The sequence below is a fragment of the Erythrolamprus reginae genome, chromosome 3 (genome assembly GCF_031021105.1).
Source record: "Erythrolamprus reginae isolate rEryReg1 chromosome 3, rEryReg1.hap1, whole genome shotgun sequence".
NCBI classification, from domain to species: domain Eukaryota; kingdom Metazoa; phylum Chordata; class Lepidosauria; order Squamata; family Dipsadidae; genus Erythrolamprus; species Erythrolamprus reginae.
In genome coordinates, this window is record NC_091952.1 from 212,090,415 (window position 1) to 212,117,452 (window position 27,038).

The following is a 27,038-nucleotide window of genomic DNA, read 5'->3' on the forward strand; positions in this document are numbered from 1 at the left end:
TACACAATATTCTATTTTTTTGAGTTTCACCTGTATCTTGTTGTAGTTTTAAACCTTGATTCATTGGTTTAAATCTATTGGTTCTAATCCTGCCATTCTTGACAGTTCAGAATAAGTCCACTCCTCTTCTGCAAAACAACTTTACAGATATTTGAAAACTGCTATCCTATCTTCACATAGTTATCTCTTCTGTAGGCTAAATATAACTAGATTCTTTAAACATTCCTTGCAGGCTTTGGCATCCAGACTTCTCACCATTTTGGTGTCTTGCCTCTGAACTCATTCCAACTTGCCACTTGTTCTTTACAAGTTGGATCAGATCAGGGCAGAGTAAAGCAATTATTTCCTCTGAGCTGAATTCTATATTCCTGTTGCACCCTAAGAAAGTAGAAGCCCAACTGCTCTCAGTAGACAGCATTGGTCCAAAAGATATATCATCTTTGTTGACCCTAGTATTTTATTTCACTACACATTTCTTCCTGTGTAGTTCTTTCCTGCCAGTTGTCGATCACTTATATCCCAGCCAATGATTCATATTCTACAGTGATCACTTTGGGAAGATCCTTTTTTGAGAATTCACTTATGCAAACTAGAACTGTGCATATTATTTGTCTGAAAAAATGTGCACATGAGTTTATATGGAACACTTTTTTTCAAATAGTGGAACAGCTGCTTTTTCCATATTTGCACTGCTGTTTGCCATCTCAGTATACAGCAATTCCATACAGTACATTGGAAGAATAGCAGATGGACACTTGGTTTCAGTGTTCTCTATCCTGGTTCACTACTGTTAGCAGCTGTTTTTCTCTATCTAATGGTAAGATTATCCCTGGTAATTGACTTCAATTAAATATTACAGTATTTTGAATATAATCCATTTCTTTCAGGCATTTGTGTGACCTTTGGTCTTGACGGATCTAATATTATTTTCCAAAATTTATTAACAAAATACAGGTGAAGGTAAACCCTGCCTATAGTTTATTATCCTGGCATGGAAATTGTGAAAGTTACATGCATAAACAAACAAGGATTTGGAGGGATCACTCAGTCTATGAATATCCACGATTTCCTTTCTTTCAACAAGAGTTATGATGGCCTGCACTGCCTATTAAAAACATGATTTCAAAAGAAATAAAAAGATATATTTAAAGTCCTAGACAAAGTGAAGCTTTGAAAGCAGAGAAGACAAAAATGCTATATAATAATCTTTTTTTGCAATTCCCTTGACTGTTCAGGAATCTCTATTCTTTCACATAATGTGATTCACTTCTTGTGCCTCCTTTTACAAAATGTACACTTGTCACACTTCCCTTCAAATCAAAAGCTGCGGCTGAATGAACAACTACTCCCAAAATATGGACTCTAGTAATATATCTGAACAATAAAGTGCCCACAAACCTGCCTTCGAATATGAAGGAATTGTGGAAGTGACTTTATTTGGATATGAAATTCTTCTGGCTGTTTCAAATGAAGGCATATACGTGTCCCAAAATAATGTTAGTATTTATTTGATGCCTGGTTATGTGTGACTTTTAGTGTTGATTGTGGGATTGATGGCTAACTATTAAGTCATTGATTGTTACTTCCTTGTGCTGCTGGACTTTCAATTCCCAAGTACCTGGTAAGCCAGGCTTCAATCATCTATCTGGTTATATTCCATAATGATATAACATTTTGGCAAATAAATGGAATTTTGAAAAATATATGAAGTTGATTACAAAGTTCAAAAATTATTAGGAAATATTTCAGATTTTCAGAATGATTAGCTCAAGGGTGTCAAACTTGTGATGACTGTGTCATCACAAGTTTGATACCCTTGGTCTAGTTGTTCTGAAAATTTGAAATATTTTGAAAAAAAATTGACGTTTTGCAACATTTTTCCCCTTTGCTAAATCGGGGTTGGGCATGGCCAGCATGTGATGCATCTGGCCTATGGGCTATGAGTTTGATACGCCTGGATTAGACTGTCTTTTAATTCACTTGCTTGTCCACTATAAAGAAAAAATTAGACAGGTGAAATGGTCCTTTCGCCTCCAGAGTGCGAAAAACAGCACAACAGGGAAACCAGAAGTCCATTTTCTGAACTTCTGGTTTGCCCATTGGGCTGTTTTTTGCACTCTGGGGCTTCAGGAAGATTCCCTGAAGGCTCCAGAAGGCAAAATGGCCATCCCCAAGGCTGAAAACCAGCTGGCTAGTGCACCACATGAACACTGGAGCTGACATAGGGCAACACCTCATGTGCCCTCTGATATGGCTCTGCATGCCACCTGTAGCACGCATGCCATAGGTTCACCATCATGGGTATAGGGTCTCCTGCTTGGGCAGGGGAATCTAAAAGATCCTAGAAGCTCCCTTCAAACTCTGTTAATCTATTGTATCTGTTGTCGTTTGACCCAGTGATGAAATCCATTTTTTTTTACTACCGGTTCTGTGGGCATAGCTTTGTGGGTGTAGCTTTATGGGCCTGGCAGGGGAAGGATACAGCAAAATTTACATTCCCACCCCACTCCAGGGGAAGGATACTGCAAAATCCCCAATCCCTCCCCAGGCCTGGAGGAAGGATATCGCAAAATCTTCACTTCCATTGCACTCTAGAGCCAGCCAGAGGTGGTATTTGCCGGTTCTCCAAATTATAGTGCTCAAAATTTCCCCTACTGGTCCTCCAGAACCATTCAGAACCTACTAGATTTCACCTTTGATTTGACATAATGTTGTCCCACAACATCCTTTAAGCTCCCATGCTGATTTATAAGATCATAAACAATGTATTTTAGTGACAAAGGTTAGAACATGAAAAGTAAGAGATTTGATTACAAATTCTAGAACATAAAGAACTTGCCACCGTTGTACTACTATATGAAGAAACTACACATTATACTACAAATTACACTTTCTGTTACTGATTGCAAAATGTATAGGTGGAACAATCAAGATTAAGCTTCAAGAAATTCTAACATTCTTTGTATCAAAAAGAATAAATTTTATTTCAGTAAAAATTGCTCTTCAAAACTGACATAGCGCATTCTTGAAAGCTCAGCATACAAAACACTGATTTGCTATAAATATACACAATTTCTTAACTTTCAAGAGGTATAGAAAAACTTGTCAAAGAAAAATTATAGACATAATTTGTGCAACTAAATCAAGTATACTTTTAGCACCACCTAGGGACAAATTCTGTATTAACAGTTTTTTAAAGGTAGCCTATATTCTCACTGAATGAAAATGTTTTATAATTATATATTGGAATGAAAAAACTATTCTTCCAACAACAGTGAAGTCTTTATTTCCATATATCATTTTATAAGAGAATTGCTGAAAGTTGCAATTCAGGGGCACTTTAAAGACTAACACATTGAATTCAAACTTTCAGAAATGTAGAGCTCAATGAGTTTTTCTCATTTGCTATTCTGGTACAATAGTCAACACAGTTTGCAGTGCAGTATTTCTATTTTTCCATCATATTATGTTAGAATCCATCCAGAATAGTGTAGAGCAGAGGTCTTCAAACTTGGCAACAAGTCTTAAAGTTGCCAAGTTTGGGGACCCCTGATGTAGAAGAAACACTATGTTGTTGTCTATAAATGACAACTATAATCCTTTGTGTCCCTCTGGAGGGATTTAATTGAAAATATGTCTTCTATTTCTGAAATTTTTGTTCTTCCTTTTTTCAAAACAAGGTATTTAACAAAGTCAGTGAAAATAACAATGGATATTTTGGCTTGGGAAGGAAAGAGACACACATACTTCCCATCACATAAAACAAGACAGGGATACATTATATCCAAGAAAGCATTGGTTGTGTTTGCATGTAATCCATTGTCCTCCATCTCTGCACTCTGCTTTTAATAGCAACACTCCCAGGCAGGACTACTGGCAATGTGAGTAATGTTGAATGTCATCCAAGCTATTTAGATGATTGGCAGGGAATTACTAAAACAGCATAAATTGTGCTGTGCTGCAGATAAAAATTATGATGTATGCACAGCTGTACCATATCTTACCAGTCCCTTACCAGCTTCCTCTATGCTCACTATTTAGATTGGAGCAAGGTGTCAATTTCTGTCAATTTCCTTTATCTTGCATCTATACATATTGCAACAAGCAGTAATATGCTTTGGTTTGCACTTACTGAATTGTGTAAATCCAGCCAGCATAAAACAAGATTTATCTAAACTCAGCCAATTAAAATGGTTGAACAAAGCATGATTTGCAAGCCCATCTTTTTGATACAGCTTTGAATACATGGCAGTAGAGCCTGTGAAAAAGAGAAAAAGGAAGTACACTGGGATTCTGAATTACATTTTTTTCCTCATGTATGTACTATCTACACACACAATTTCTGAATGAGTGATTGCTTAGTTGAATAAATAACACACGTTAGCTCCATGGCCACGTATTCAGTGATGCACGGAACAGCATAAAAATCGAAATAATGAAATGGAAGTAATGACATTCATTCCTAGATTCAAGGTGTACACTTGCCGTTTTAACTGCTCTTCATGGCGGCAAAGTAAAGGTTGTTTTTACTTGGAGGGTGTATAAAGGAATCTAGCAAGTATCAACATGGGAACGAACTATTTCAAATTTACAGGGAGAAATAACGGTTTATTTAATTAGAAAGAAGCATTATACTAGAAGCACATACCACCAATCTGAGGAGCTCAGAAAAAAGAGGAATCCACATAATATGCGCATGCGCAAGCCACAGTAGAGGATGCGAGCTAGGTTTGGAGACTGGTGGTGCCAAGTGATCCTCCTTTAAGACTTCGTTGCCACGGCAACCCTTGCTGCCGGAAGAATTCCTCCAGGATCCCGCCCATCACTTCGAATATTTCTGTAGTTCAGGCTTCTAGGAGCCGTTCCTTTCCTGCCGAAAATGGCGGACGGTGGGATAACGGACGGGAAACAGCGGGACGAGCCGGAGGAAGCAGGAGCAACAGGCGGGCCGAGTGGCGTGGGGCAGCAGAAAGGGCCCCGTTCAAGCGGACGGCCTCCCACCGTTCGGGATCTGCAGGTAGAGCACTGGGGAGAGATGCTGAAGGTCGGGATCCTACAAGCAGAGGCTTGGCAAGTGTCGGCTCTTCCCTCCCCTTCCCGGTGACACTTGCTCCGCTTCAGAAAGTGAAGCGGCGGCGATGTCCTCCTGATCAAGGGAAAGTGGAGCGATCCTTACCGGAGAGAATAAATTGAGAGCTGTCCCAATTGTTCCTTCCAATAGATCAGATCAATGGCGTGTTTTCTTTTCCTATTTGTTTAATTTATTAATTTTTTGCCGGAAGATTTTTCTTTGAATGAGTGAGAAAGATTCATTATATGATCAGCAAATAGTAATAGCACTAACCTAATCTACATATACTTTGTACATATGGGGTTTTATTTCTTCTACATACTTAAAAATCCTCCACATAGATCTTGCAGAAGGGAGATGTGTCAAAATGTTAGAGAAATGTATGTATATGTTTTAATATTGGTGAAATTGAATTCCATAATTTTAAATCAAAGAATCGATAATACTGGATGGATGGATGGATGGATGGATGGACGGACGGACTGATTGACTGATTCATATGAATATCAGTTTTTTCTTCTTATATGAGCTGTAGCACAAAGCCTACGATTAGGATAATCTTAGCTATAACACAAAGTTTCACTCACTGTAGACATTGAAACATTTGACAGGTGGAAAGTATAACCACCACCCCCAAAAAAAATTCTAAATCAATTCCTAGCGGCTCAAACTAGCATTGTCAATGTTGAAGAACCAGAGACCTTATACTTCAGCAAAGTTCTGGAAAGTCAGCAGCTACCCAGTGTAAGCTTGTTCTATTCACTGCCTTTAATCTTACTTTGGCATTTTAGACTACTAGTAAAATATGTAATAACATGTATTACAAAATATTCACTTGGCAAATGCTATTTTTCAATCATGAGATTTTAATGAAAAAAATCCTGTCAGTGCTATCTATACTGTTCCTGGTCAACCAGCCTTGCATTTTAAATAGTCCATATTACTTCATTTCTTGGGTCAATAGACACTGATTAATTTATATATTCTTTGTAGCTGGCATTAGCTGGATTATATGAAGATGAAATTAAAAGACAACCACCTCATTCAGGCAAACCAACAACTAGAGTTGCCAGTCACCCCCGATTACCAGTGCAAAGGTACAAAAAATGTTCATTGTAGCTGTTGGAAGATGGAATGGTTTGAAATGATTGTGATAGTTCCTATAAACATACATTTAAGAAATATTAATATTAACCAAGTATTTTAATATTGAGCAAGTATATTAATGAATCATATTTCTTGATAATTGAAGTATATTTAATATTGTGAATATAAATTGTGCTTATTTATATTAAAATAAATTCTATTAAACATGGGGCAATTTACTTTTAAGTGAACATTAATTATATTTCATTTAGGAAATCATTTCACTGCAATAGAGCTTTATTTTAACTCTGCTAGAATTAATGAACTATTTTGATTCTATTATCAATTTGCTATAGACTGATATAGTATTTATATTAATAAAAATGTAAATGTATCTTTGTTAGACGGGGCTAATCTCGAAAAGCACTTCACCAATTGCCTTGCTTTGAAATTTTGACACAGCGTTCCACTCTAACACAACCCTTATGATATACCTATATTATATAGATATCACACCTGTGACAGGTAAAAACTGGCCAAAAACATAGAATTCCCTGGTGAAAACATAGGAGATGCATTTTGATAGGCTGGTGATGAGACAGGTAGTTGCTTTGCATGGAGACTCGTGACAAACATAGCAGGCATATTTTGATTGGCTGTTGATCAATTGCCATGCTGATCAACTGCCACAGGGAAGTATCCTCAGAAAATAAAGGTTTGGCTGCAAACCATGGGGTTTGCCACCCATGCTTGACTGGAACCAAGAACCCCTGCAAGGTAGCCTGGTCTTATCATATTTTGGAAGATGGGTTAGGCCAGTCTCCTAAACTGGGGAGGACAGGGAGGGAGATGTACAAATATCACCCTGCTCTCTAATGTTAATCCCTTCAAACAGTATGATATAACTGAGCAGGGAGTTGGACTATAACACTTCCAAGGTTATTTCAAACTCTGTTATTCTAAATAAATTGAGCAGGGGGGTCAAAAATTTAAATGTGCACATTCTCATTTCTTTCTTTTCCATTTAACCAGACTGAACCACAGCAACGTGTGGCCAGGTACAGCTAGTTTAGTCATATATTTAAGTTCTATATTTCAAATTAGTTTAATTTGAAACTAATTTACTAACTGCTATCTAAAATTATAATTTATAATTTTAGACAACAGTTAGAAATTGCAATGCTTGGGTTGGGGGGTTTATTTGGTAATACAATGGAATAAAAGATTAATGGTACCGTTAAACAAATAACATTATGAATTTTTTTTTTTCTTCTAGAAATTTGAGAAAACCAGAAAGAAGTATGAGTGATGACATGGATAACCAAAGGTACTATAAAATAAAACATTTATTTATATCCCATCTTTATTATTTTTATTTAAAAACCTCAAACTGGCAAACATATCTAATACTCATTCCTACAGTGATGTTTCTTTTGTCTGGAGTATCTTAAAATCCTTAGAGGTGGTTAGAATGGAGCAGTGGTGGGATTCAGCCAGTTTCTACGACTTCTGGAGAACCGCTGTTAACTTTCTGAGCAGTTGGTTGTTAGAAGACACCATTAGGGCAGAGAACTGGCTATTAAATTATTTGAATCTCACCACTGGAATTCAGTATTGCAAGCTAAATCGCTGTTCACTCCAGGGGTTTGATTCTGAGCAGCTGAAGAGTAATTCAGACTTCTCTCCTTCCATGATTGGTAAAATTGGGACCCAGATTGTTGGGGGCAATATGCTGACTTGTAAGCTGCTTAGAGATTGCTGTAAAGCACTATGAAGCTGTACATTTCTCTAAGTGCTATTGCTATAGCAATTTTGTCTTTTCCTAGGATTGTGCAACTGTGCTCTATGGCTGCCAGATGATCCCTGAAAAAGTTGTGTTTGGTTTAAAAAGTTGAAAATGCTATGTGTACACTCCCAGCCCAATTTGAAGCACTTTTTTTGCCTTAGAATCAAAAGCATTACAGTAATCCCTCGTTTTTCATGGGGGATACGTTCCAAGACCACCCGTGAAAAACGAATTTCTGTGAAGTAGAGGCAAGATATTTTTTATGTATTTAATGAGTATTTGGACTTTTAAAACCCACCCTTTGCATTACACAGTCATTCTATAATGTTTCTCAGCTGGAACTACACGTGACATTCTACCAGTTTTTTTAATAGAGTATTTTATATTTTATGAATTTTTAATGGATTTAAAAAATTTAATGGATTTAATGGATTTAAGCCCCCTTTGAAATACCGTGAAGTAGCGAATCCGTGAAAGGTGAACCGTGAAGTAGCGAGGGATTACTGCATATAGCTTTACAGCTTTCTTTGCTAGTGAGAATGAGACAGTGGGAAACAGCTTTGGGCAAAGCTGCTTTTTGTCGAACTTATAGTTATTATATCTGTGATGGCGAACATATGGCACAGGTGGCACATGGAATCATATCAGAGGGCACGCGAGACATTGCCCTATGTCAGCACCAGCATGCATGCATGTACTAGCCAGCTGATTTTTGGCCTTGGGGATGGCTGTTTTGCCTTCTGGCACTTCAGGGAAGTTTACAGGGAAGTTTCCCTGAAGTCCTGGAATGCAAAAAACAGCACAACAAGCAAATCAGAAGTGTGTTTTTCGAACTTTCAATTTGAGTGTTGGGCTGTTTTTCACACTCTGGGGCTTCAGGAAGTTTCCCCAAAGCCTCCGGAGTGCAAAAAAACCCACAACGGGTAAACCAAAAGTCCATTTTTCTAAACTTCCGGTTTGCCCATTTGCCCATTTTTTTCACTGTCCCAGGCCTCAGTGAGGACTATATGCATGTGCAGGGACAGAGGGAGATTGTGCGTATGTGCAGGGGCAGTGTGGGCGGTGCGCATGCACGGGGTGACGGAAGGATGTAGGCACATACACATATGCTAGAACACATACATATACCCTTTTGGCACACGAACCAAAAAATGTTCACCATCATTGTCTTATATGGAGAATGAGAATTAGGACATCATGAAAATTCTAGTGCAGTATTTTCAAGGTTTTTGATTGCAAAATCCCTTTCTTTTAAATATTTTAACTGCTTTTGTGTGGGACTCCACATAAAATCCAGTTCTGTTTGAAAGCTGAGTTTCTATTTAAAAGTTTTTACTATAACTGTTTGTCTCTTTAAATAAAAAAGATTTTACTCCAGTGATACAGAATACAGAATTGTTGAGTCATCGGGCAAAATGTCCTCCAGTAAAATAGTTGATGAACTTTTCAAAGAAGCCAGAGAACATGGGGCAGTTCCTTTGGATGAAGTATCAAGAGCTTCAGGAGACTGCCATAAAGCTAAAGTGTGTATATATATATTTTCTAGAACATTTATTTTAATGCAAAAATGTTCGTGTTGAGATTTGATTCATCTTAAAATCATGCTTACCGTAAATTATACTTAAAAAGTTAAGAATTTTGGTAAATATTTCTAGATGAAAGAATGATGGTAAAGTTACTGAAAAAGTATTTCTACTTTTAATATTTCTGCCAGACTTTAATAGGAATAACTGCAAATGCTACAAATATATATCTTTGCTTTATATAAAAGAGCTATTAGCATTCCTAAACATGCAGTAACCACATTTCATAGTCATATTTGCTAATGTATCTAAATAATTGGTTGCATGTTTTTTTTTGTTTAATTAGGCAAATCATACTTTGTATTAGTTTAACTGTAGAACAGAAGCCAAAGTTTGATTCCTTAACCATTCAGCAAACATCAGAACTTTTTCCAAGATTATTCTCCTAACTGCTAATCTTTTTTGTTTTATAGAATCAAAGGTTTGGGAAGTACTAATTCAACTGTCTGATTAGGGCAGGAGTCTGCATCTCATCCCAGACAAATCATTAACAGAACTTTGATTGAAAGATCCATGACTTGAGGCAAACTGTACCAGTAGCTAGTAGTTCTTAAAAGTCAGGAAATTTCTCCTTATTTTGTAATTGGAATTTTCTCTATTCAGCTTCCATCCGTTGATTTTTATCTTACACACTAGGGAGAATAAATCCATAGTCTCTTCCTGGTGATAGCCCTTTCAAGTATAGAAAGTTGCTGTCATGTTATTTGTTAGCCTTCTCTTTTGCTGGCAAACAAGCCTAGTTCTTTTAAATGGTGTTCAGAGGATTTAGCCTCACCATCTTTGTTGTCTCTGCAATTTTTACATTTTTTCAGTTTTCTAATATTGTGTCAGCCAAACTGGACATTGTACAAATAATCCTCAACTGGTGATTATTTGTTTAACAATAGTTAGGAATTATGATAGCTTCAGAAAGGTGCTTTATTGCCCATAAAGTACTTCTGCCATTGCACAACATTGCACCATCATTCTCTGATTGCATACTTGCAATTTGGGTGTTTAAACTTATGACTACCTCCCAAATGCCCTGCAATAATGTGATTTCCATTTGCAATTTTCTTGGCTGGCTTCCCCAGAAAATGAATGTAAAAGCCAGCAGTGGAGGTTACAAGCTGCTGAGAGGAACAGTTCTTTTCCATGCCCAAAGGAGAGCTGAACTTGCCAAGCAGCTTGCCTTTCACTTTGTTCATTTAACAACCTGAGAATAATCCAACGATTGCAACTGGGAGTGCTGGTCTTTTGGTCTTTGAACAAAGTAGACACATGGGCATCTCACTGAACCCATCACTTTGCTCAGTGACTGAGTTGCTGGTCCCAGTTGTAGTTGTAGGTTGGGGACTACCTGTATGCAGCATTTAAAATTATTCATTCTTACCTAGTAGTGTCTAGAAGCAGATTGACAACTTGAGTCACAGTTTATCAGTGAAACCACCACTTATTTGTAATCAGTGTGCAAACTGTGTTTTCAGCTGTTGTTTTAATTACTAACTGTGTCATATGATATATGGATCCAGTCTACACATATTGCATGAATTTCACGTAATCTCATTTCTTTGACGAAAGCATGGCATTGTTCTGTCCCTAATTATAAACTATCAAATACATTAGTCACTGGCAAGAAAATATAGTCCTCGATGCGTTTATCATTTAATAATGATAAGATGATTTCAGTTGATTTTTATTTTTACTATTTTTATTTGTAGCAATGAAAGAAAAGTGTTTTTAGTTTATATATTATTTGAGTGTTTTCTTCAATTTCCAACAGTGCCAAGCATATATATTTTAAAAACTGTAGTTAATAATAATGAACTCATTCACAAATAGTGCATAAGATAATGTTAAAAGTATGTAGTCTTACCTATAATGCAGATCTCTATTTTTAAATATTTTATTAGTCATTTACTGGCGGTGGATACAGATTGGGAGACTCTGCTCGGAAGCATTCTGAATATATACATGGAGAAAATCAGTATGGGCAAGATGTAAGTAAAAGTATGATAAATAAAATTACCTATTAAAAGAGAATCAGTATGATTCTTCCAATGTAAATTTCACTTTAAGTTGCACATACATACCAAAATACATATAAATTCTGTGATTACTAAATATGTTTTTTATTTGGTCAAATGTATTTGTGCTTCTGTATGCTGTATTAGAGAGGTGAAGAGTTAAATATGAATATGTGATACTCATAAAAAGAAAGCACAGAAAAGTGTATTCTTCTAAATAAGTGTTCATTATGTTGTGTGTTACCTGACTACATGTTTTGAGTAGAATCTTGGTTCTAGGTTGATACTTAAGATGTTCATTCTTCCCCTCTCTCTCTGCCTGATCAAGAAGATCAGAAGATCAAGTAGAAAGGCCTTTTCCTTTGTTTGCCATGGGAGAGGTAATCCCTTTTCTGGATGCCTTTGGCTGAATTGAGAATATAGTTTTGTTCTGAATGGATATTGTTTTCCTAGGAAAATGATGTTTAATACTGAATATTTTATTTTATATTCTATAAATATAACAGGGATGTCAAACCTGCAGGCCACAGGCCAGATGCATCACGCACTGGTTTAGCAAAGAGGGGGAGTTGCAATATGTCACATGATGACAATGTATCATTGCGAGCTTGACACCCCTGGTATAGACCATAAAGTATTTTTTCCTTTGTTATAAGAAATCGAGACAGTAAAATACAAATAAGCCATTCAATATATTAAAAGGTTATCTACCTAATTTATCTAAATTCAAGGCAATGAGTCTTTATAATACATTTTATTTTATAGAATATAAATTAGATAAATTAGATATAAATTAGGTAGATAACCTTTTAATATATTGAATGGCTTATTTGTATTTTACTGTCTCGATTTCTTATAACAAAGGAAAAAATACTTTATGGTCTATACCAGGGGTGTCAAGCTCGCAATGATACATTGTCATCATGTGACATATTGCAACTCCCCCTCTTTGCTAAACCAGTGCGTGATGCATCTGGCCTGTGGCCCGCAGGTTTGACATCCCTGGTCCACACTTATACTTATTATGTCTAAAGAATGGATATGATAGAAGCCTGCTGTGCTGTATTAGCAAGTTCTGGTCTAAGCTCTTCAGCACTAATTAATGGTCTGTATGAACAGCGTGAACTCATATGTGACCATTATAATGCACAAAGATTGGATTCCTCCCACCTCTTCAGATAGACCTAGTTATGTTCAATGGCAGGAGGCAGTGGCATGATTCATATCAGAGGACAGTGGATCATGAGTCCCCTGTACTCTTCCTACCTGAAGATAATTTCTTGTGTAGGATAAAGTAGAAGCTGTTGCTCCTAATATTCTTGGATACAGAGTAGTTTGTCAAACTAATATATTTCCAATTGGATAAGAAGTACACTGAAAAAACTATCCGCAACTATCTAGTTAAGTAATAGATCATGCATTAAAAAGCAGAAGTGACTAACATCCTAAGTGAGAACTTTTTACTATAAATATTGTGCTCTAGTTTTGCAAGCTGCAACTTCTGCATTTCTAGCTATTTGTTTCCCACAAGTTAGAAAGATTGGAACTATAGTATAGTTTTAAAGGATTCCGATGATCGTTTTAAATTAAATGCTATAATACTGAGAAACAGGCCAGTATGTATTGGCCGAAACAATCTATGTCTTTTTAAAAAAATCATAATTTATAAGTCGTTATTATGATTTATTAATAGGTTGAGATCTTGCTTAAATTGTGGAGGAATGGCTTCAGCTTAGATGATGGAGAGCTGAGATCCTACACAGATCCAGTGAATGCTCAGTTTCTTGAATCTGTTAAAAGAGGGTAGGTTTATAATATTAGTGAGTACAATGATACATTGGTATACATTTTCATTGCCTTGATATTTTTGTAGATCATGCTTTGTATTCTTCAAGGTAGAAAAAAATGCTAGATTTGCCAAAGAATCTGAGATACAGTACATGCACAAGAAAGTCAGATGAACTTCATAGTAAAATGTAGATTTTTTTTTTTTTGCTGATTAAAAGTATTTCCCCCCAAAATGCACATGTGTTAAATGATGTTGGAAGACAATGTCAAAAACTACCGTAAGGTCCCATTTAAATTAATTTAATTTATAATTGTTCCCTGTTTTTGTACATTAAAGGGGTATACAGTATATAGTTTTCCTGATTCTACTTTCTCCACAACAACCACCCTGTGCAGTCATTTGGACCGAAAGAAAGTGAGGGTCCAAAGTTCTCTATCTCATGCTTAAGAGTGAACATAACTTACAGTTTATCAGTTTCTAGTTCAGCATCTTCAGATGTTTTTGCCAAATCCTGTAGGAAAACTGGAGAAAATTTTAAGAGAGCCTCCAGATACAGCAAGAATTTGCCCCTTGGAAAAAGAAGCTTAACTAAGTTTAAAAAAAAACAAAAGCTAAGATAGATGCAAGAGATGTTGTCAAAACAGCTTGATTTGAAACATGTCTTCTATTAAAGTTTACCTACCTAAAACCTAAATACAAAACTCGTGCTGCAATCTTAATTAATGGATTCTATCTGTTCTTAAAAGAATCAGGCAAGTTTCTGGTGGGGAAAGTGATTTCATTTCTGGAGCATCAATCCACTAAAGTCAAGTGGGCTGTTCTAATTAATATGAAGGTTCAAAGAAAGGTCAGGGAAATAATAAATATATAGGAAAGAAAAAGTTATTTGCAATATATAAAAGTATTAGTACTTCTTTGGTTTCCAAAGCAAATAATCATAATAATTACTAAATAATCATAATAATTACTAAAGAATGATGTTTCCTAGATTTGTCCTGTGCGAATTATGCTTGTGTAATTTTTCTTCTTCAATTTTTTGCAAGATCCAAAACATCTTGATTTACAAATATTTAAAAAAATATGTGTTTTTTTTTCAAAGAGCAGTTAGAGTTAGAATAACACATTAAACTCCAAACTATGTTCAGCAGGAAATATAGACGTTGTAATTAAACGTATCTGCTGATACAAGCAAAAGACATCATATCAGAAAAGACTGCAGCTCTTTTGCTGTTCTTTCTAATTTAATGTCATATTGAAATAGATTATGTCAAACCTTTAATTAAAGAATAAAATCCATATATTGAGTGTGGTGAGCCAAGCAAACAACAGAAAGACCAAGTTCTAAAGTAAATTGAATCTAGAAAGAATTGAAGAAGAATACAATACCCTATGTGAGCTACAGGGGAATGGCTTGGAATGCTGCAATTTATTTATTTTATTTATTATTTAGATTTGTATGCCGCCCCTCTCCGAAAGCAATGCTTTCTTCTTAACACCCCATACCCACAACCAGGCCAGAACTGCTACGAAGGAGTGGAAAACATTCCAGAAGTTCTGCCCTATCAGGTTTCCATAGGCACTCTGTCCTGTCCTCCTCAGTGCACGTAGATCCAGATACATAAACACACATATAACATAAAATAAGAATAGAAGCTTATTTAAACAAAAATGCAACACATGTAAAGACACCCTGATCATATCTCAGAAAGAAAAACGCACACATCAATAAATATGCAGAAATAATGAGTAGAAGGAGTAGAAACACCTATTCCAGGTGCACATATGTACACACAGACACATAGACATACACCCATAGAGAGGCAACACATGTCCACATATCTATGGAGAAAAATGCGAAATAGACTATTAGGCACAGCATGTTGGAAGATTAGAACTATATGGATACAACAGAATAGAGAAGAAAAATGGTATTTCCTATAGGGCCTCACTGTTAAAGAATTCCAGACAATGTGCTCTTCATGCTTTTCCTATCGCATGGTCTAAATTCATGCATTTTGAAAGTGTATTATTGATAATTTTACTGCATTCTACTGGCCTTTCGTAGAATACAGCTTTTCCTTTGGTGTTTCTAAGACTTATTTATACATTTATAGATGTAATGATGCTAAAGCAAGATAGTAATTTCTAATGGGTGCCAAAGTTTAGGAAGGTAATATATTGGGTTTAATGACAGACAAAGGTGATGGTAGTAAAAGGAAAGGAGAGTTGCTGTTGGATATTAAGGATTTTTGCACTAGTAGTGGTGGAAACATAAACAATTGAAGCACCAGAACAGAAATAGCCTTGTGGGAAGTAGACTCCTAGAATAGCGTGATAGTAAATAAAGTCAGTATGGAAGCCATAGATGACATCAGAGATGGAAATGACTAACTCGATAGGGAGACCAATTGCTTGGCGGTGGCAGCAGTGCTGCCAATCAACTGTTGAATTACATTATGTCTTTGGCTGGGGGACCTGCTAGACATTGGGATGTTGGATGCTGGTGATGGTAAGTGCTCAGCAGTTAGTGTTTATGTAACAGCAGCAGTGACATCTAACTGCACATTGGCTGTGGTACCAATCTGGGTACAGTTGGTTCAATGTGCTGAAGGACCAAGGTAACCCTTAGCATATTGCAATTTATTTATTTATTTATTTTTATTTATTTATTTATTAGATTTGTATGCCGCCCCTCTCCGAAGACTCGGGGCGGCTCACAACAGTAATAAAAACAATATAGCAGTGGAACAAATCTAATATTAAAAAACATATAAAACCCTATCATTATTTAAAAAAAACAAACAGCACATTCATACCAAACATAAAACAAAGTATTAAAAAAAACGCCTGGGGTAAAGGTGTCTCAACTCCCCCATGCCTGGTGGTATAAGTGAGTCTTGAGTAGTTTACGAAAGACAGGGAGGGTGGGGCAGTTCCAATCTCTGGGGGGAGTTGGTTCCAGAGGGGTGGGGCCGCCACAGAGAAGGCTCTTCCCCGGGGGCCCGCCAAACCACATTGTTTAGTCGACGGCACCTGGAGAAGGCCAACTCTGTGGGACCTTATCAGTCGCTGGGATTCGTGCGTAGCAGGCGGTTCCGGAGGTACCAATGAGCTGGTCTGTTTCTACATGGCAACAATGATCTCTTTTCGTGTATTATCAGGATCTCAAAGAAGTAGACTGCTTTAATTGCTCAGAATACCTCAGAAATATTTTAACATCTGAATGAGACCATTGGGTAAGGATGGGTGAAGTCATCCATAAGCGTAATGATGATACCCAGATCTATATCCCAATCAAGGGTGAAATTCAGCTGCTTGTATCCGGCTCATGCGAGCCGGTAGGGTCAATTGATTGCACGAAGCCCTGCCCATCCGCGCCAATGTCATGATGTGCGACATTTTCAGGCTCTGCGCATGCACGGAAGGCTTTGTAAACATTTACGAACCAGTAGGAAAGGTAAGTGAATTTCACCCCTGATCCCAAACATGGATGGTTAGATTTTAGTGCCTGGATGCTGTGCAAGTCTGGACCAGGAAGAACAGGCTTAGAATCAACTCTTGTAATAACAATGGCTATAGATTTTGAAATCATCTGCCCATGACAGATCTTGGGATCTTTCTAGACTCATTGTTTTTGCTCAAAGAACGTGTAGCTGTTCTGCCTTGGAGGGCCTTTTCACAAATCCATCCTGTACATTAATTATGCCATTTTCTGAATCAGAAAACCATACTTATGCTGACACAGCCTTGGTACAACTCACCTGGATCACTGCAATACGTTTTACTTGGGGCTGCTCTTGGAGACCAGTTGCAAGCTACAGAGGTCTACCATGCAGTAGTGAAAGTAGTTGTAGGTATATTTTAATAAACATATAACTCTGTTACTTTGCACTAGTTGCCCAGTAAACTTAAATGCTGTTTGTCAGTTATAATGCTTTACATGGCACAAATCCTGACCATTTGCAGATTTGGCTATCTCTATGCTTCCTGTCCAGTAAGTCTGAAAGGGTTCACAAGCATTTCATTCAGGATCCAGATAGCTCTGTCTGTCTTCTAAAAGACTCTGAAGTTCTTGATCTTCCTCCAGACATTAATTGTGTATACCATTATGAGTCACATGCCAAGTAGGCAGCCATATAAATTAATAAATAATAAACATTCTATTCTATGGAATATATATTCAGTGACCATACTGCAGTACTGTAATACAAAGGACCGTCCTTTATTGCAGAAAGCTGTCCTTTAGACTTATTTATTTGTTTAAAAAATTAAATTTTGTCCTTTAATTTTTACAGTACAAATTATACCCATTAATGTGCAGCCAAAATTTATGTGAAAAACATGGAAATGGAATTATCTTTTAAAAATAAATGTATATACTGTATACAGTTTGATTTTATATCATTTTATTAGAATATATGTTTTATAAAGTTTTTCTTGGTTTTGCTCTTGAAGTTTTCTTTGTAAAGTTAAAATGCAATTCTTTTTTCTGTCTATCAACCTTTTTCAGATTTGCCTGTTTTTCAGGTTTGTCCTTTATTTTTCCCCAAAAAATATGGTCGCTTTAAATATATGCAAGGCTATAGAGAACAGTGTACCTTTTGAGTTGCATTTTTTGATATAATGTTAAAGACATGGTTGGGCAAAAAAAATATCACTTTTAAAAAAATATATTTTTAGACTTAAAAACATTTAAAATCTTTAAAACATTTTAGATTTAAAAACAACATACAAACATATATACCAATTGTTATTATTACAATTTAAAATCAGTTAATCAAAATTAATATGAATACTATTTATATATCCATCTAATACATATAAATATTTATATTTTCTACTCTTCAGTATATACACATTTAAGTTTAAGTTTAATCAGATTTGTATGCCGCCCCTCTCCGCAGACTCGGGGCGGCTCACAGCAACAGCAACACAATGTACAACAAATCCAATATTTAAATTAATTTAAAAAACCCCACAAGTTAAAACCAATCATACACACTAGCGTACCATACATAAATTTTATAAGCCTAGGGAGAAGGAACATGTCAATTCCCCCATGCCTGACAACAGAGGTGGGTTTTAAGGAGCTTACGAAAGGCTAGGAGGGTGGGGGCAACTCTGATATCTGGGGGGAGTTGGTTCCAAAGGGTCGGGGCCGCCACAGAGAAGGCTCTTCCCCTAGGCCCCGCCAACCGACATTGTTTAGTTGACGGGACCCGGAGAAGGCCAACTCTGTGGGACCTAACTGGTCGCTGGGATTCGTGCGGCAGAAGGCGGTCCCGGAGATATTCTGGTCCAGTGCCATGAAGGGCTTTATAGGTCATAACCAACACTTTGAATTGTGACCGGAAACTGATCGGCAACCAGTGCAGACTGCGGAGTGTTGGTGTGACATGGGTGAATTTAGGAACGCCCATGATAGCTCTCGCAGCTGCATTCTGCACGATCTGAAGTTTCCGAACACTTTTCAAAGGTAGCCCCATGTAGAGAGCATTACAGTAGTCGAGCCTCGAGGTGATGAGGGCATGAGTGACTGTGAGCAGTGACTCCCGGTCCAAATAGGGCCGCAACTGGTGCACCAGGCGAACCTGGGCAAACGCCCCCCTCGCCACAGCTGAAAGATGTTTCTCTAATGTGAGCTGTGGATCGAGGAGGACGCCCAAGTTGCGAACCCTCTCTGAGGGGGTTAGTGACTCCCCCCCCAGGGTGATGGACGGACAGATGGAATTGTCCTTGGGAGGCAAAACCCACAGCTCCTAGCTGATATATTAAATATTTACATCTCATACATTCTTCTCCTTGTTTTTTAACCATTCGTACAATCTATGGATAATATCACTTTTAACATTTCATTGTTCAGCTTAGTCTATGTGTTTCCTCATAGAATAAACCCTTGTTGTTCTTTTTTCTGCTTTTAAGAGAGATTCCTGCTGAACTTCAACGACTAGTTCATGGAGGTCAAGTTAATTTAGATATGGAAGACCATCAAGAACAGGAATATGTAAGACCTAGACTGAATTTCAAAGCTTTCAGTGGAGAAGGTCAGAAACTTGGAAGGTTAGTTTCTTTTCTTTTTTTTTAAGTCATTTTAAAAATTTATACTGAACTTTATTAATTACAGGAGTTTATAGCAACCAATCTATGTGAAACAAATATCACATCAATTAAAAACTAGGCTCCACGAAAACATCGCCTGGCAGTTAAACATTATGGTCACAAATCCTTAATCTCTACCCATACCAAAACCAAAGAGCACCAGTTCAATTGAAGCAACACAAAAATCTTTGGCCATGCTTGTAGTTCATTGATGCTTGCCTCCATAAGCAATTCCATCAACAGACAGACTTATCTACAATCAACCTACAAACCCTTCAGAACTAAAATCAACTGCACAGTAGAGACAGCACCAATCCCCAACCAACCCACATAACACCACCAGCAGCAGTCGCCTCCCAATGACCATGACCTGATGGAATCTCCTTATCACAAGACCCATCACAAGACTCACTGATGACTCACAGCTGACCCATCACAAGACCCTCACTTGACACACCTATACCTGAAGTCCTTATAAACAGAAAAACACTGAAATCCCCTAAACTACACTGAAGATGTTAACTAGCCTGGTAATGAAATATTCGGAAATCAACCCACAAGCTCAGAGAACAAATGTTCACCCTTACCCTCATTCTATATCCAAGCTATGGGTATTCACCACTATTGTAAATATGTTTGTAGTATTGTGGGCTGGGATTTCTAGGAGTTGCAGTACTCATACATTTTAGATACTGTATTAGGGAAGAGTTATGTATGTTGCCCTTTACACTTTTTTCCATGCCTTCAAATGAATCATAATGCCCAGTAACTGCCTGGACAATTCACTACAGTATTCTTGGCAAAATTTGTTGGAAGTGGTTTGCCATTGCCTGTTACATAATGACCCAAGCTGACCATGCTAAGGAGGTCTCCAGTTTCCAGGCTGAATGTTAATGTTTACTTAAATTATTAAATATGGAATATCAAGAACTTATCTCAAAGTGGAAAAGAAATAGTAGCTAAGTATAGTTTCATGATGGCAAACCCATGGCACCGCCTGCCACAGATTGCATGTGGAGCCATATCTGAGGGTACGCAAAGCATTGCCCTATGTCAGCTCCAGTGTGCTGGCCAGCTGATTGTTGGCGTTCCGGAGGGCAGGAGAGGCTATTTTCTCCCTCCCTAGGCTCCAGGAAAGTCTCCAAATGACAAAAAATGGACCCAATGGCTCAACTGGAAATTCATGTACGAACTGCTGGTATGCCCATTGGTTCCATTTTTTGCCCTCTATAGGCTCCGGAGGCTTTCCTGAAGCCTGGGGAGGGTGAAACCTGCCTCCCCTACGCCCCTGCACAACGGGCCTATCGGAAGTCAGACTTCAATGACTTCTGCGTGCATATGCTGGGGGGGCAGTGCTGGGGGGGGGGGTTGTGCACACATGCACTTGGGGAGGGCATTGCATTATGGATGCATGCCTGCATGCGCTATCACACACACTGTTTTGGCATTCAAACAAAAAAATGTTTGCCATCACTGGTATAGCTCATTAGATTGTTAGTGCCATGAAAGGATCAAATTTTCTACCTATATTTTATTAGAATTTCCACACACGTCAAACCAATTAGTTGAGTGCTTACAAACAAACAGATGAAAACTAAATATTCAATCAAGGCAATTTTGCTCAAGGGTTTTTCCCAGAAGAGTAAATCTGCAAAGACTGTGTTTGCAATCTGCAAAATATTTTTACTCTTGCAAAAGTCATGTTCTTTAAATTAAGTATGCAAGATTCCAATAAGGAATAAGCAACATAATGCCCTTCAAATTTTCTTAATTTCAAATTTATCAGACAAAATCATTGTGGTCATTTGGAAAGAGCTTTAATGCAAGGCAACTGATGAGTATCAGATTACCTATGAATGGACTATATAATTAAGTTTTGTTAAAATATACATGATACTTAAATTGAGGAAAATTACTTAAAATGCATTTTCACACATAATTAGAGCAAACGGTTTTATTTGCAGCTAAGTGCCATTGCTCAACCTATTCCAGATAAATGTTCAATTACTCATTTAGCTGTCTTTCAGTTGTTTCATATATCTTTTTATTCTTTTCAAGCCAGCAGAATGTTGGAAAGGAGACCTGTTTGAAATTAAGCAGAAAGTGACAAAGTTTAGTATCAGGAAATGTCAGCTAAAGAAAGATTAAGTTTGAAAATAAGATGTTTGGAATGCTGTTGGTTGCTTCATTCTTGAACATGATGCAGACACTGTATCCTTCAGCTTACAACCATAATGGAGTCTGCCAGTTATGGTTATAAGTTGTGATGATCGTAACGTGGGTCATCACATGATCATTAATATATTTTATTTTCAGTGATCATTAAGTGAACTTTTCAGTTGTTTAGCAAACTCATTGTGCACTATAGAACATTTTTGCCATAAACCAGAAGTAAACACCATATGGGACACTATAAACAGCCATACATACAGGCTATTGAGTTTCCACAACATGGTCATGTGACTGAGGGTGGGAAAACCATCAGAACTTTAGAACCAAGTTCTAAAGACACCTTGGGAGTGTCTGTCATAACTTTGAATGTTTGCTAAGTCACTGGACATAAGATTTCTCTCTCCCTCTCTCTTTCAGCGAGGGGGCTGTGAGAGCGCTTTCTCCAAGTTCTTCGGGAATGCCTGCCCTGCCTCTACTGCAGCCCCCTTGCTGAAAGCTCGGGAGGAAAGCGCTCCCAGCGAAGGGGCTGCGAGAGGGGTGGGGCAGGTATTCCCGAAGCGCGCGGAGAAAACTCTCTCTCGCAGCCCCCTGGCTGGGAGCGCAGGAGGCGGAGGAGGAGGAGAGGGGGTGGATTGGGTGGGCGGAGGGCAGGGCCGAGAGGCCAGGGGCGCGAGGTGGCCGGAGGCACGGTGGGGAGGCAGGGGCAGCCGCAGCTCCTTTTCCTTTTACTGCCGGCGCCGCCCCCCCCCCCCCGCGGGCTGGCAGAGGGATGGGGAGCGCACGCCAGTGGAAAAGGGCGGGCGGGGGGGTATTTGGGGGTGCGCGCCTGCTCACAGGCGCAGCTTACGGGGAACGGTGCTGATCACATGAGCAAGATCAAAGATGCTAATAAGAGATTGGAAAGAATTCCAGAACCATGTCCTGTATCTTTTCTCTACCTTGTTTTGTTTTCTTTCAGCCTGACTCCTGAGATTATTAGCACACCTTCATCTCCAGAAGAAGAAAACAAACCTTTTCTTGATGCCAGTGTTCCAATAGATGCCACTGTACCAACAACTAAGATCCAGATTCGTCTAGCTGATGGCAGTCGTTTAATACAAAGATTTAACCAAACACATAGGTAAGCAAAATAAGTTTCCTGCACTATATGATCTTGGAACTAAACAGATAATTTCTAAAATTCCTTCCAGTCTTAATTTGCATAATGCAGTAGCATAAAATTCTGCTGATCCAACTAAATTGTAAATCTTATTCATGTCAACAGGATTACAGATATACGAAATTTTATTGTCCAGTCTCGGCCTTTGTTTGCCACAACTGACTTTGTTCTTCTGACTACATTTCCACATAAAGAACTTACAGATGAAAGCCTGACCTTACAAGAATCAGATATATTAAATACCGTGATATTACAACAGCTGAAATAAATTTTAAGCCTATCAGTGCAAGATAGGTTCTGGGAATAGATAATGTTGCATGTTGATTTGCAAGGTTGCTTCAAATAAAAGAGGAAAAGAGGAAAAGAATTCCATCGTTTTCCAGTTAAAACTAGCAATTGACTTTTAAACTTGTTCAGTCTTCCAGTAACAATTTATTTAAACTGCAGGTCAAAAAGATTTGTTAAACAAATTTTGAATTTGTATTCTTCCTAGTTCAATTTTTGTGAATTCGAGTACTTTTATGGAAGTGCGGGAGCAGGCAAAGAAAAAAAAATTGGCAGAAAAGGGGTGTTGTACTAACCTGATACGCTCCTTCGCATAGGGTGGAACTACCATCCAGGATGAGTTGACCTCGTCCGATCAGATAAGGACTGAGTCTGTTAATTTAAATACTGGGGCTACTTCTGCCTTGTCTACCCAGTTACAATGAAGGCCAAAGGAAAAAACAGACTCTACATGGTAACAGAAATCAATGAAGCAACATAGTCCATGCCGAGGTAAAAATCCCTTAAGATACAGAATGGAACATGCAACCTTCCATATTAATTGAAACAAAATTTGGGGCAGAAGTGGTCCCTTGTCTCCCCTCCATATACAGTATCCAAAATGAACAATAAACTAGGGCGGGACTGGATGATAGTTCCACCCTACGAGAAGGAGTGTATCAGGTTACTACAACGTCCCTTCTCCATAGTGGGTGGAACTATCATTCAGGATAGGACATACCTAAGCAGTTTGTCCTAGAGTGGGAATACTTGGAACCTGCTCAAGTGTCAGCCTGAAACACAGTTTGGAGGACTCTACGGCCAAAAGATATCTCTGCAGAGGCAAATGGATCATAGTGTCTCACGAACTGCAACAGAGAAGTTCACGGCACACCTATTCCAGCAATGCTTGGGTCCGCCAGACAACTGATGTGGCCGCATTCCTGGCAGTGCATAGTGATTCTGGTGGGTCGAGATTGCCGAAGACAAGTCATAGGCTGCTGCGATGATGGCTCTAGGCCAGTGCCCTATGGTAAATGCTGACACCTTGTGTCCGGAAGTTGCAGGGAGAAAGGACATGAACATCGATTCGGTGTGTCTAATGGAGGCAGTGTGCTTAATGTAGGTACGTATGGCTCATCTTACAGCTAACTTGTGCCATTTGCGCTCAAGCTCATTAGTGGGATTAGGGCAAAAGCTTGGCAGTAGTAACTCCTGGGCTCGACGGTAACAGGAGTTGATCTTCAAAATGAAGGTCAGGTCTAGTCAGAGGACCACTCTGTTTTGATGAATTATGCACAGGTCACTCTGGACGGAGAGCACCGACAGTTCAGAGATCCTCTTGCCGAGGTGATGGTGACCAGGAAGACCACCTTGTATGTCAGGTGATGGACAGATACTTTGCGTAGAAGCTCTTAGGGGGCTCAGCTGAGGGATTCAGGTACTTTGGACAGATCCCAAGTTGGGAACTTGTGGATCACCAGGGGTCGCAGATTACAGGCACCTCTGATGAACTAGTGAACAGGTGGAAGGTGCAGCAGGGAAGGTGCGGCACCGCATTCTAGGACTGAGGTAAGGGCCGCCACTTGTCTGCAAATGCTATTTGGGGAGACACCCTTGTTACGTCCATGCTGGTATTGGAGCATGCGACTTGGACATACCATGAGCAGAACACCCTCCATGTCTTAGAATAAATGAGCTCCATAGAAGGCCACTTGGAGGCTATCATGGTGGTAATGACTCTGTGGCAGTATTGTTGGTGAGTTAGGGAGCACTGCTCAACTGCCAAGCAGTCAGTCGCAATCATGCTGGGTCCTGATGGTTGAACTGACTCTGACTGAGGTACTCCTGCTGCAACAGGATGGTCCATGGAGTGGCCACCGATAATGCCTTCAAATCTGCGAACCAGGATGGAACTCTCAAGACATTGGTGGCCTCCCCCCCCCTCAGGGAGCAAGAACCGGGAAAAGAACCTGGACAGTTGGGCATTCCCAGGGGATGAAAACAGATCGACAGCTGACAACCCAATTTGGTGGTCAAAGTCTGAAAGATGGCTGATTGCAATCGCCACTCCACCGGATCAATAGTCATCCAGCTGAGCCAGTCTGCCTTGCAGTTCTCTACCCCAGAATTGTGGTCGGCTGCTAAAGAGAACAGGTGTCATTCCACCCAGCAACACTGTCAGCCTCTGCATCAGGGTTCTTGATCTAGTGCTCACGTTTGTTCACATGCGCATTGGTTACTATATTGTCTGTTAGGACTAGTATGTGGTGACCAACTGGTTGGTATGCAAAGCTCTTGAGGGCCAAGTAGATGGCATGGAGCTCAAGCCAGTTGATGGCACACCTGGTTTTCTGCTGGGTCCATGTACCCTATGCTACTAACCCTTGGGAATGGGCCCCACAACCTGTCAGGCTGGCATCAGTGGTGACTCGGATGCGGTGAGACTCTTGAAATAGACAGCCCAGAGAGATGGCAGAAGACCTCCACCAGGTGAGAGACCAGACTGCTGGGGGTACCAGAATCTGGATGTTGAGTTTGCTGTAGTCAGATTTCTGGAAGGGCAAGAGAAGCCAGTGAAGCTCCTTCGAATGTAGTTGGCCCCAAGGGGTGGGAAAGATAGCGGAAATCATTTCCCCTGATAGGGTGGAAAGGAGGGAAATGGGCACCTTCCTCAGACCCTTAACCTAGGTCACTAACTGCCTGAGACTGTCCTGTTGATCTTGCGACAAGTAGACTACATTGTAGGGAATCTATGACTGCTCCCAGATGAAGGGGTCAGTGGCAGTGATCCTAGCAGTGGCAGTACCTCTGCCACAGCTAGGGTCATCAGGCACCGAAGCTACAGAGCTCTCTCTGTGGAGCTGATCAAGTCGAGTGAAATGAGAACAGCACTGAGCCAAGCTGAGAAATCAGCTGTTTGTTGGCAAGAGAAAGGTACAGCAGAGTGTGCACACGCATTTGGCGGCAGCCCCTTTTGTCCATTATGAGGCCCTTTGACAGCAGAAGAATTGCAGCTGAGGAGAATCGGATCTCAATTTGGCGGTAATCTGCTGCAAGGAAAGTGAGTCCTGTGCAAAGTGGACGTCAGCTGAGACTTGGTTGTCAAAAATGCTGTGGGGCTTGAGGAGGCTTTTAGTTTGAAAACAACTGAATCCTGGTTAAAGCAGTCAAATAGACTTAATGTGGGGGTGACTGCTGCGCGCTGGAGCAATCTATCCTGTCTTCAGCTCCCACAGCATCTTAGACTATCCCCCTTGCTCCTACAAATGGTTGGAAACTAATGACAGAAGAGGTGGGCGTGAAGCTTACGAGCTTCTGAAGCAACAGAATAGGCAAAGGGAACCAGATATCCCTAGTATAGTCTCTTAATCCCGTCAGTGAAATGGAGTAGGGCCAAGGCCTCTTAATGCTCTTGCCGCCCAGGCAGCCCAATAATAATTTGACAGCCCACATTGAAAGCTGAAACAGACACACTCACACTTGTGAATCAATATACTGGAAATAGGACTATAGGAATGCAGAAACTATCAATCCTAAAATGGAACTAGACCAAATCTGTTCAGGCTAAGGACCGAGTCATAACTGGGTAGGCAGGGCAGAAGTGCCCCCAATATTTAAATTAACAGACTCAGTCCTTATCTGATTGGATGAGGTCAACCCATCCTGGATGATAAATCCACCCACTATGGAGAATGTATGAGAATGTACATTTGTTATTTATAGGGCTACAGTGAGGAGGTTTGTGTGTGTGTAGTATGGGATTCATTTTCTTTAAAACCTGAACTATAGAATAACTTTTTATAGTATCAGCAATTGAGAACTTCAATTTCTTAGTTCTATTTAGAAATATTTTGTTCATAGGATGATGTCTTATACTTACATAACATGATTTTAACACAATCTCTTTGGTTGTGCTCCAAGATATCATCCCCTTTTAATATCAGTTATTACTAACCATACTTTCAAGTGCCAGACTGCAGAATAGGTGCAAAGTATTTTAAACTTTTATTCTGTAAACAG

At 39.0% G+C, this 27,038-nt stretch overlaps 1 protein-coding gene across 1 annotated transcript; it reads left to right on the forward strand.

Annotated features, from left to right (window-relative positions):
- Nucleotides 1-4,791: 4,791 nt before the first annotated feature.
- Nucleotides 4,792-23,141, forward strand: UBXN2B (UBX domain protein 2B). Its single transcript, XM_070747796.1, has 9 exons — nucleotides 4,792-5,017; nucleotides 6,065-6,168; nucleotides 7,434-7,484; nucleotides 9,310-9,466; nucleotides 11,419-11,505; nucleotides 13,226-13,335; nucleotides 19,244-19,381; nucleotides 22,551-22,712; nucleotides 22,857-23,141. The coding sequence occupies exons 1-9, from the start codon at nucleotides 4,880-4,882 to the stop codon at nucleotides 23,017-23,019; spliced, it is 1,110 nt and encodes a 369-aa protein (XP_070603897.1). The 5' UTR covers nucleotides 4,792-4,879; the 3' UTR covers nucleotides 23,020-23,141.
- The last annotated feature ends 3,897 nt before the right edge of the window (nucleotides 23,142-27,038 follow it).

Excerpts from the sequence above, each read along its gene's own strand:
- UBXN2B (XM_070747796.1), top strand. The coding sequence starts at position 4,880 with ATGGCGGACGGTGGGATAACGGACGGGAAACAGCGGGACGAGCCGGAG. Across the intron at positions 7,485-9,309 it reads GATGACATGGATAACCAAAG|ATTTTACTCCAGTGATACAG; the intron begins GTACTATAAAAT and ends TAAATAAAAAAG. Across the intron at positions 11,506-13,225 it reads AAAATCAGTATGGGCAAGAT|GTTGAGATCTTGCTTAAATT; the intron begins GTAAGTAAAAGT and ends ATTTATTAATAG.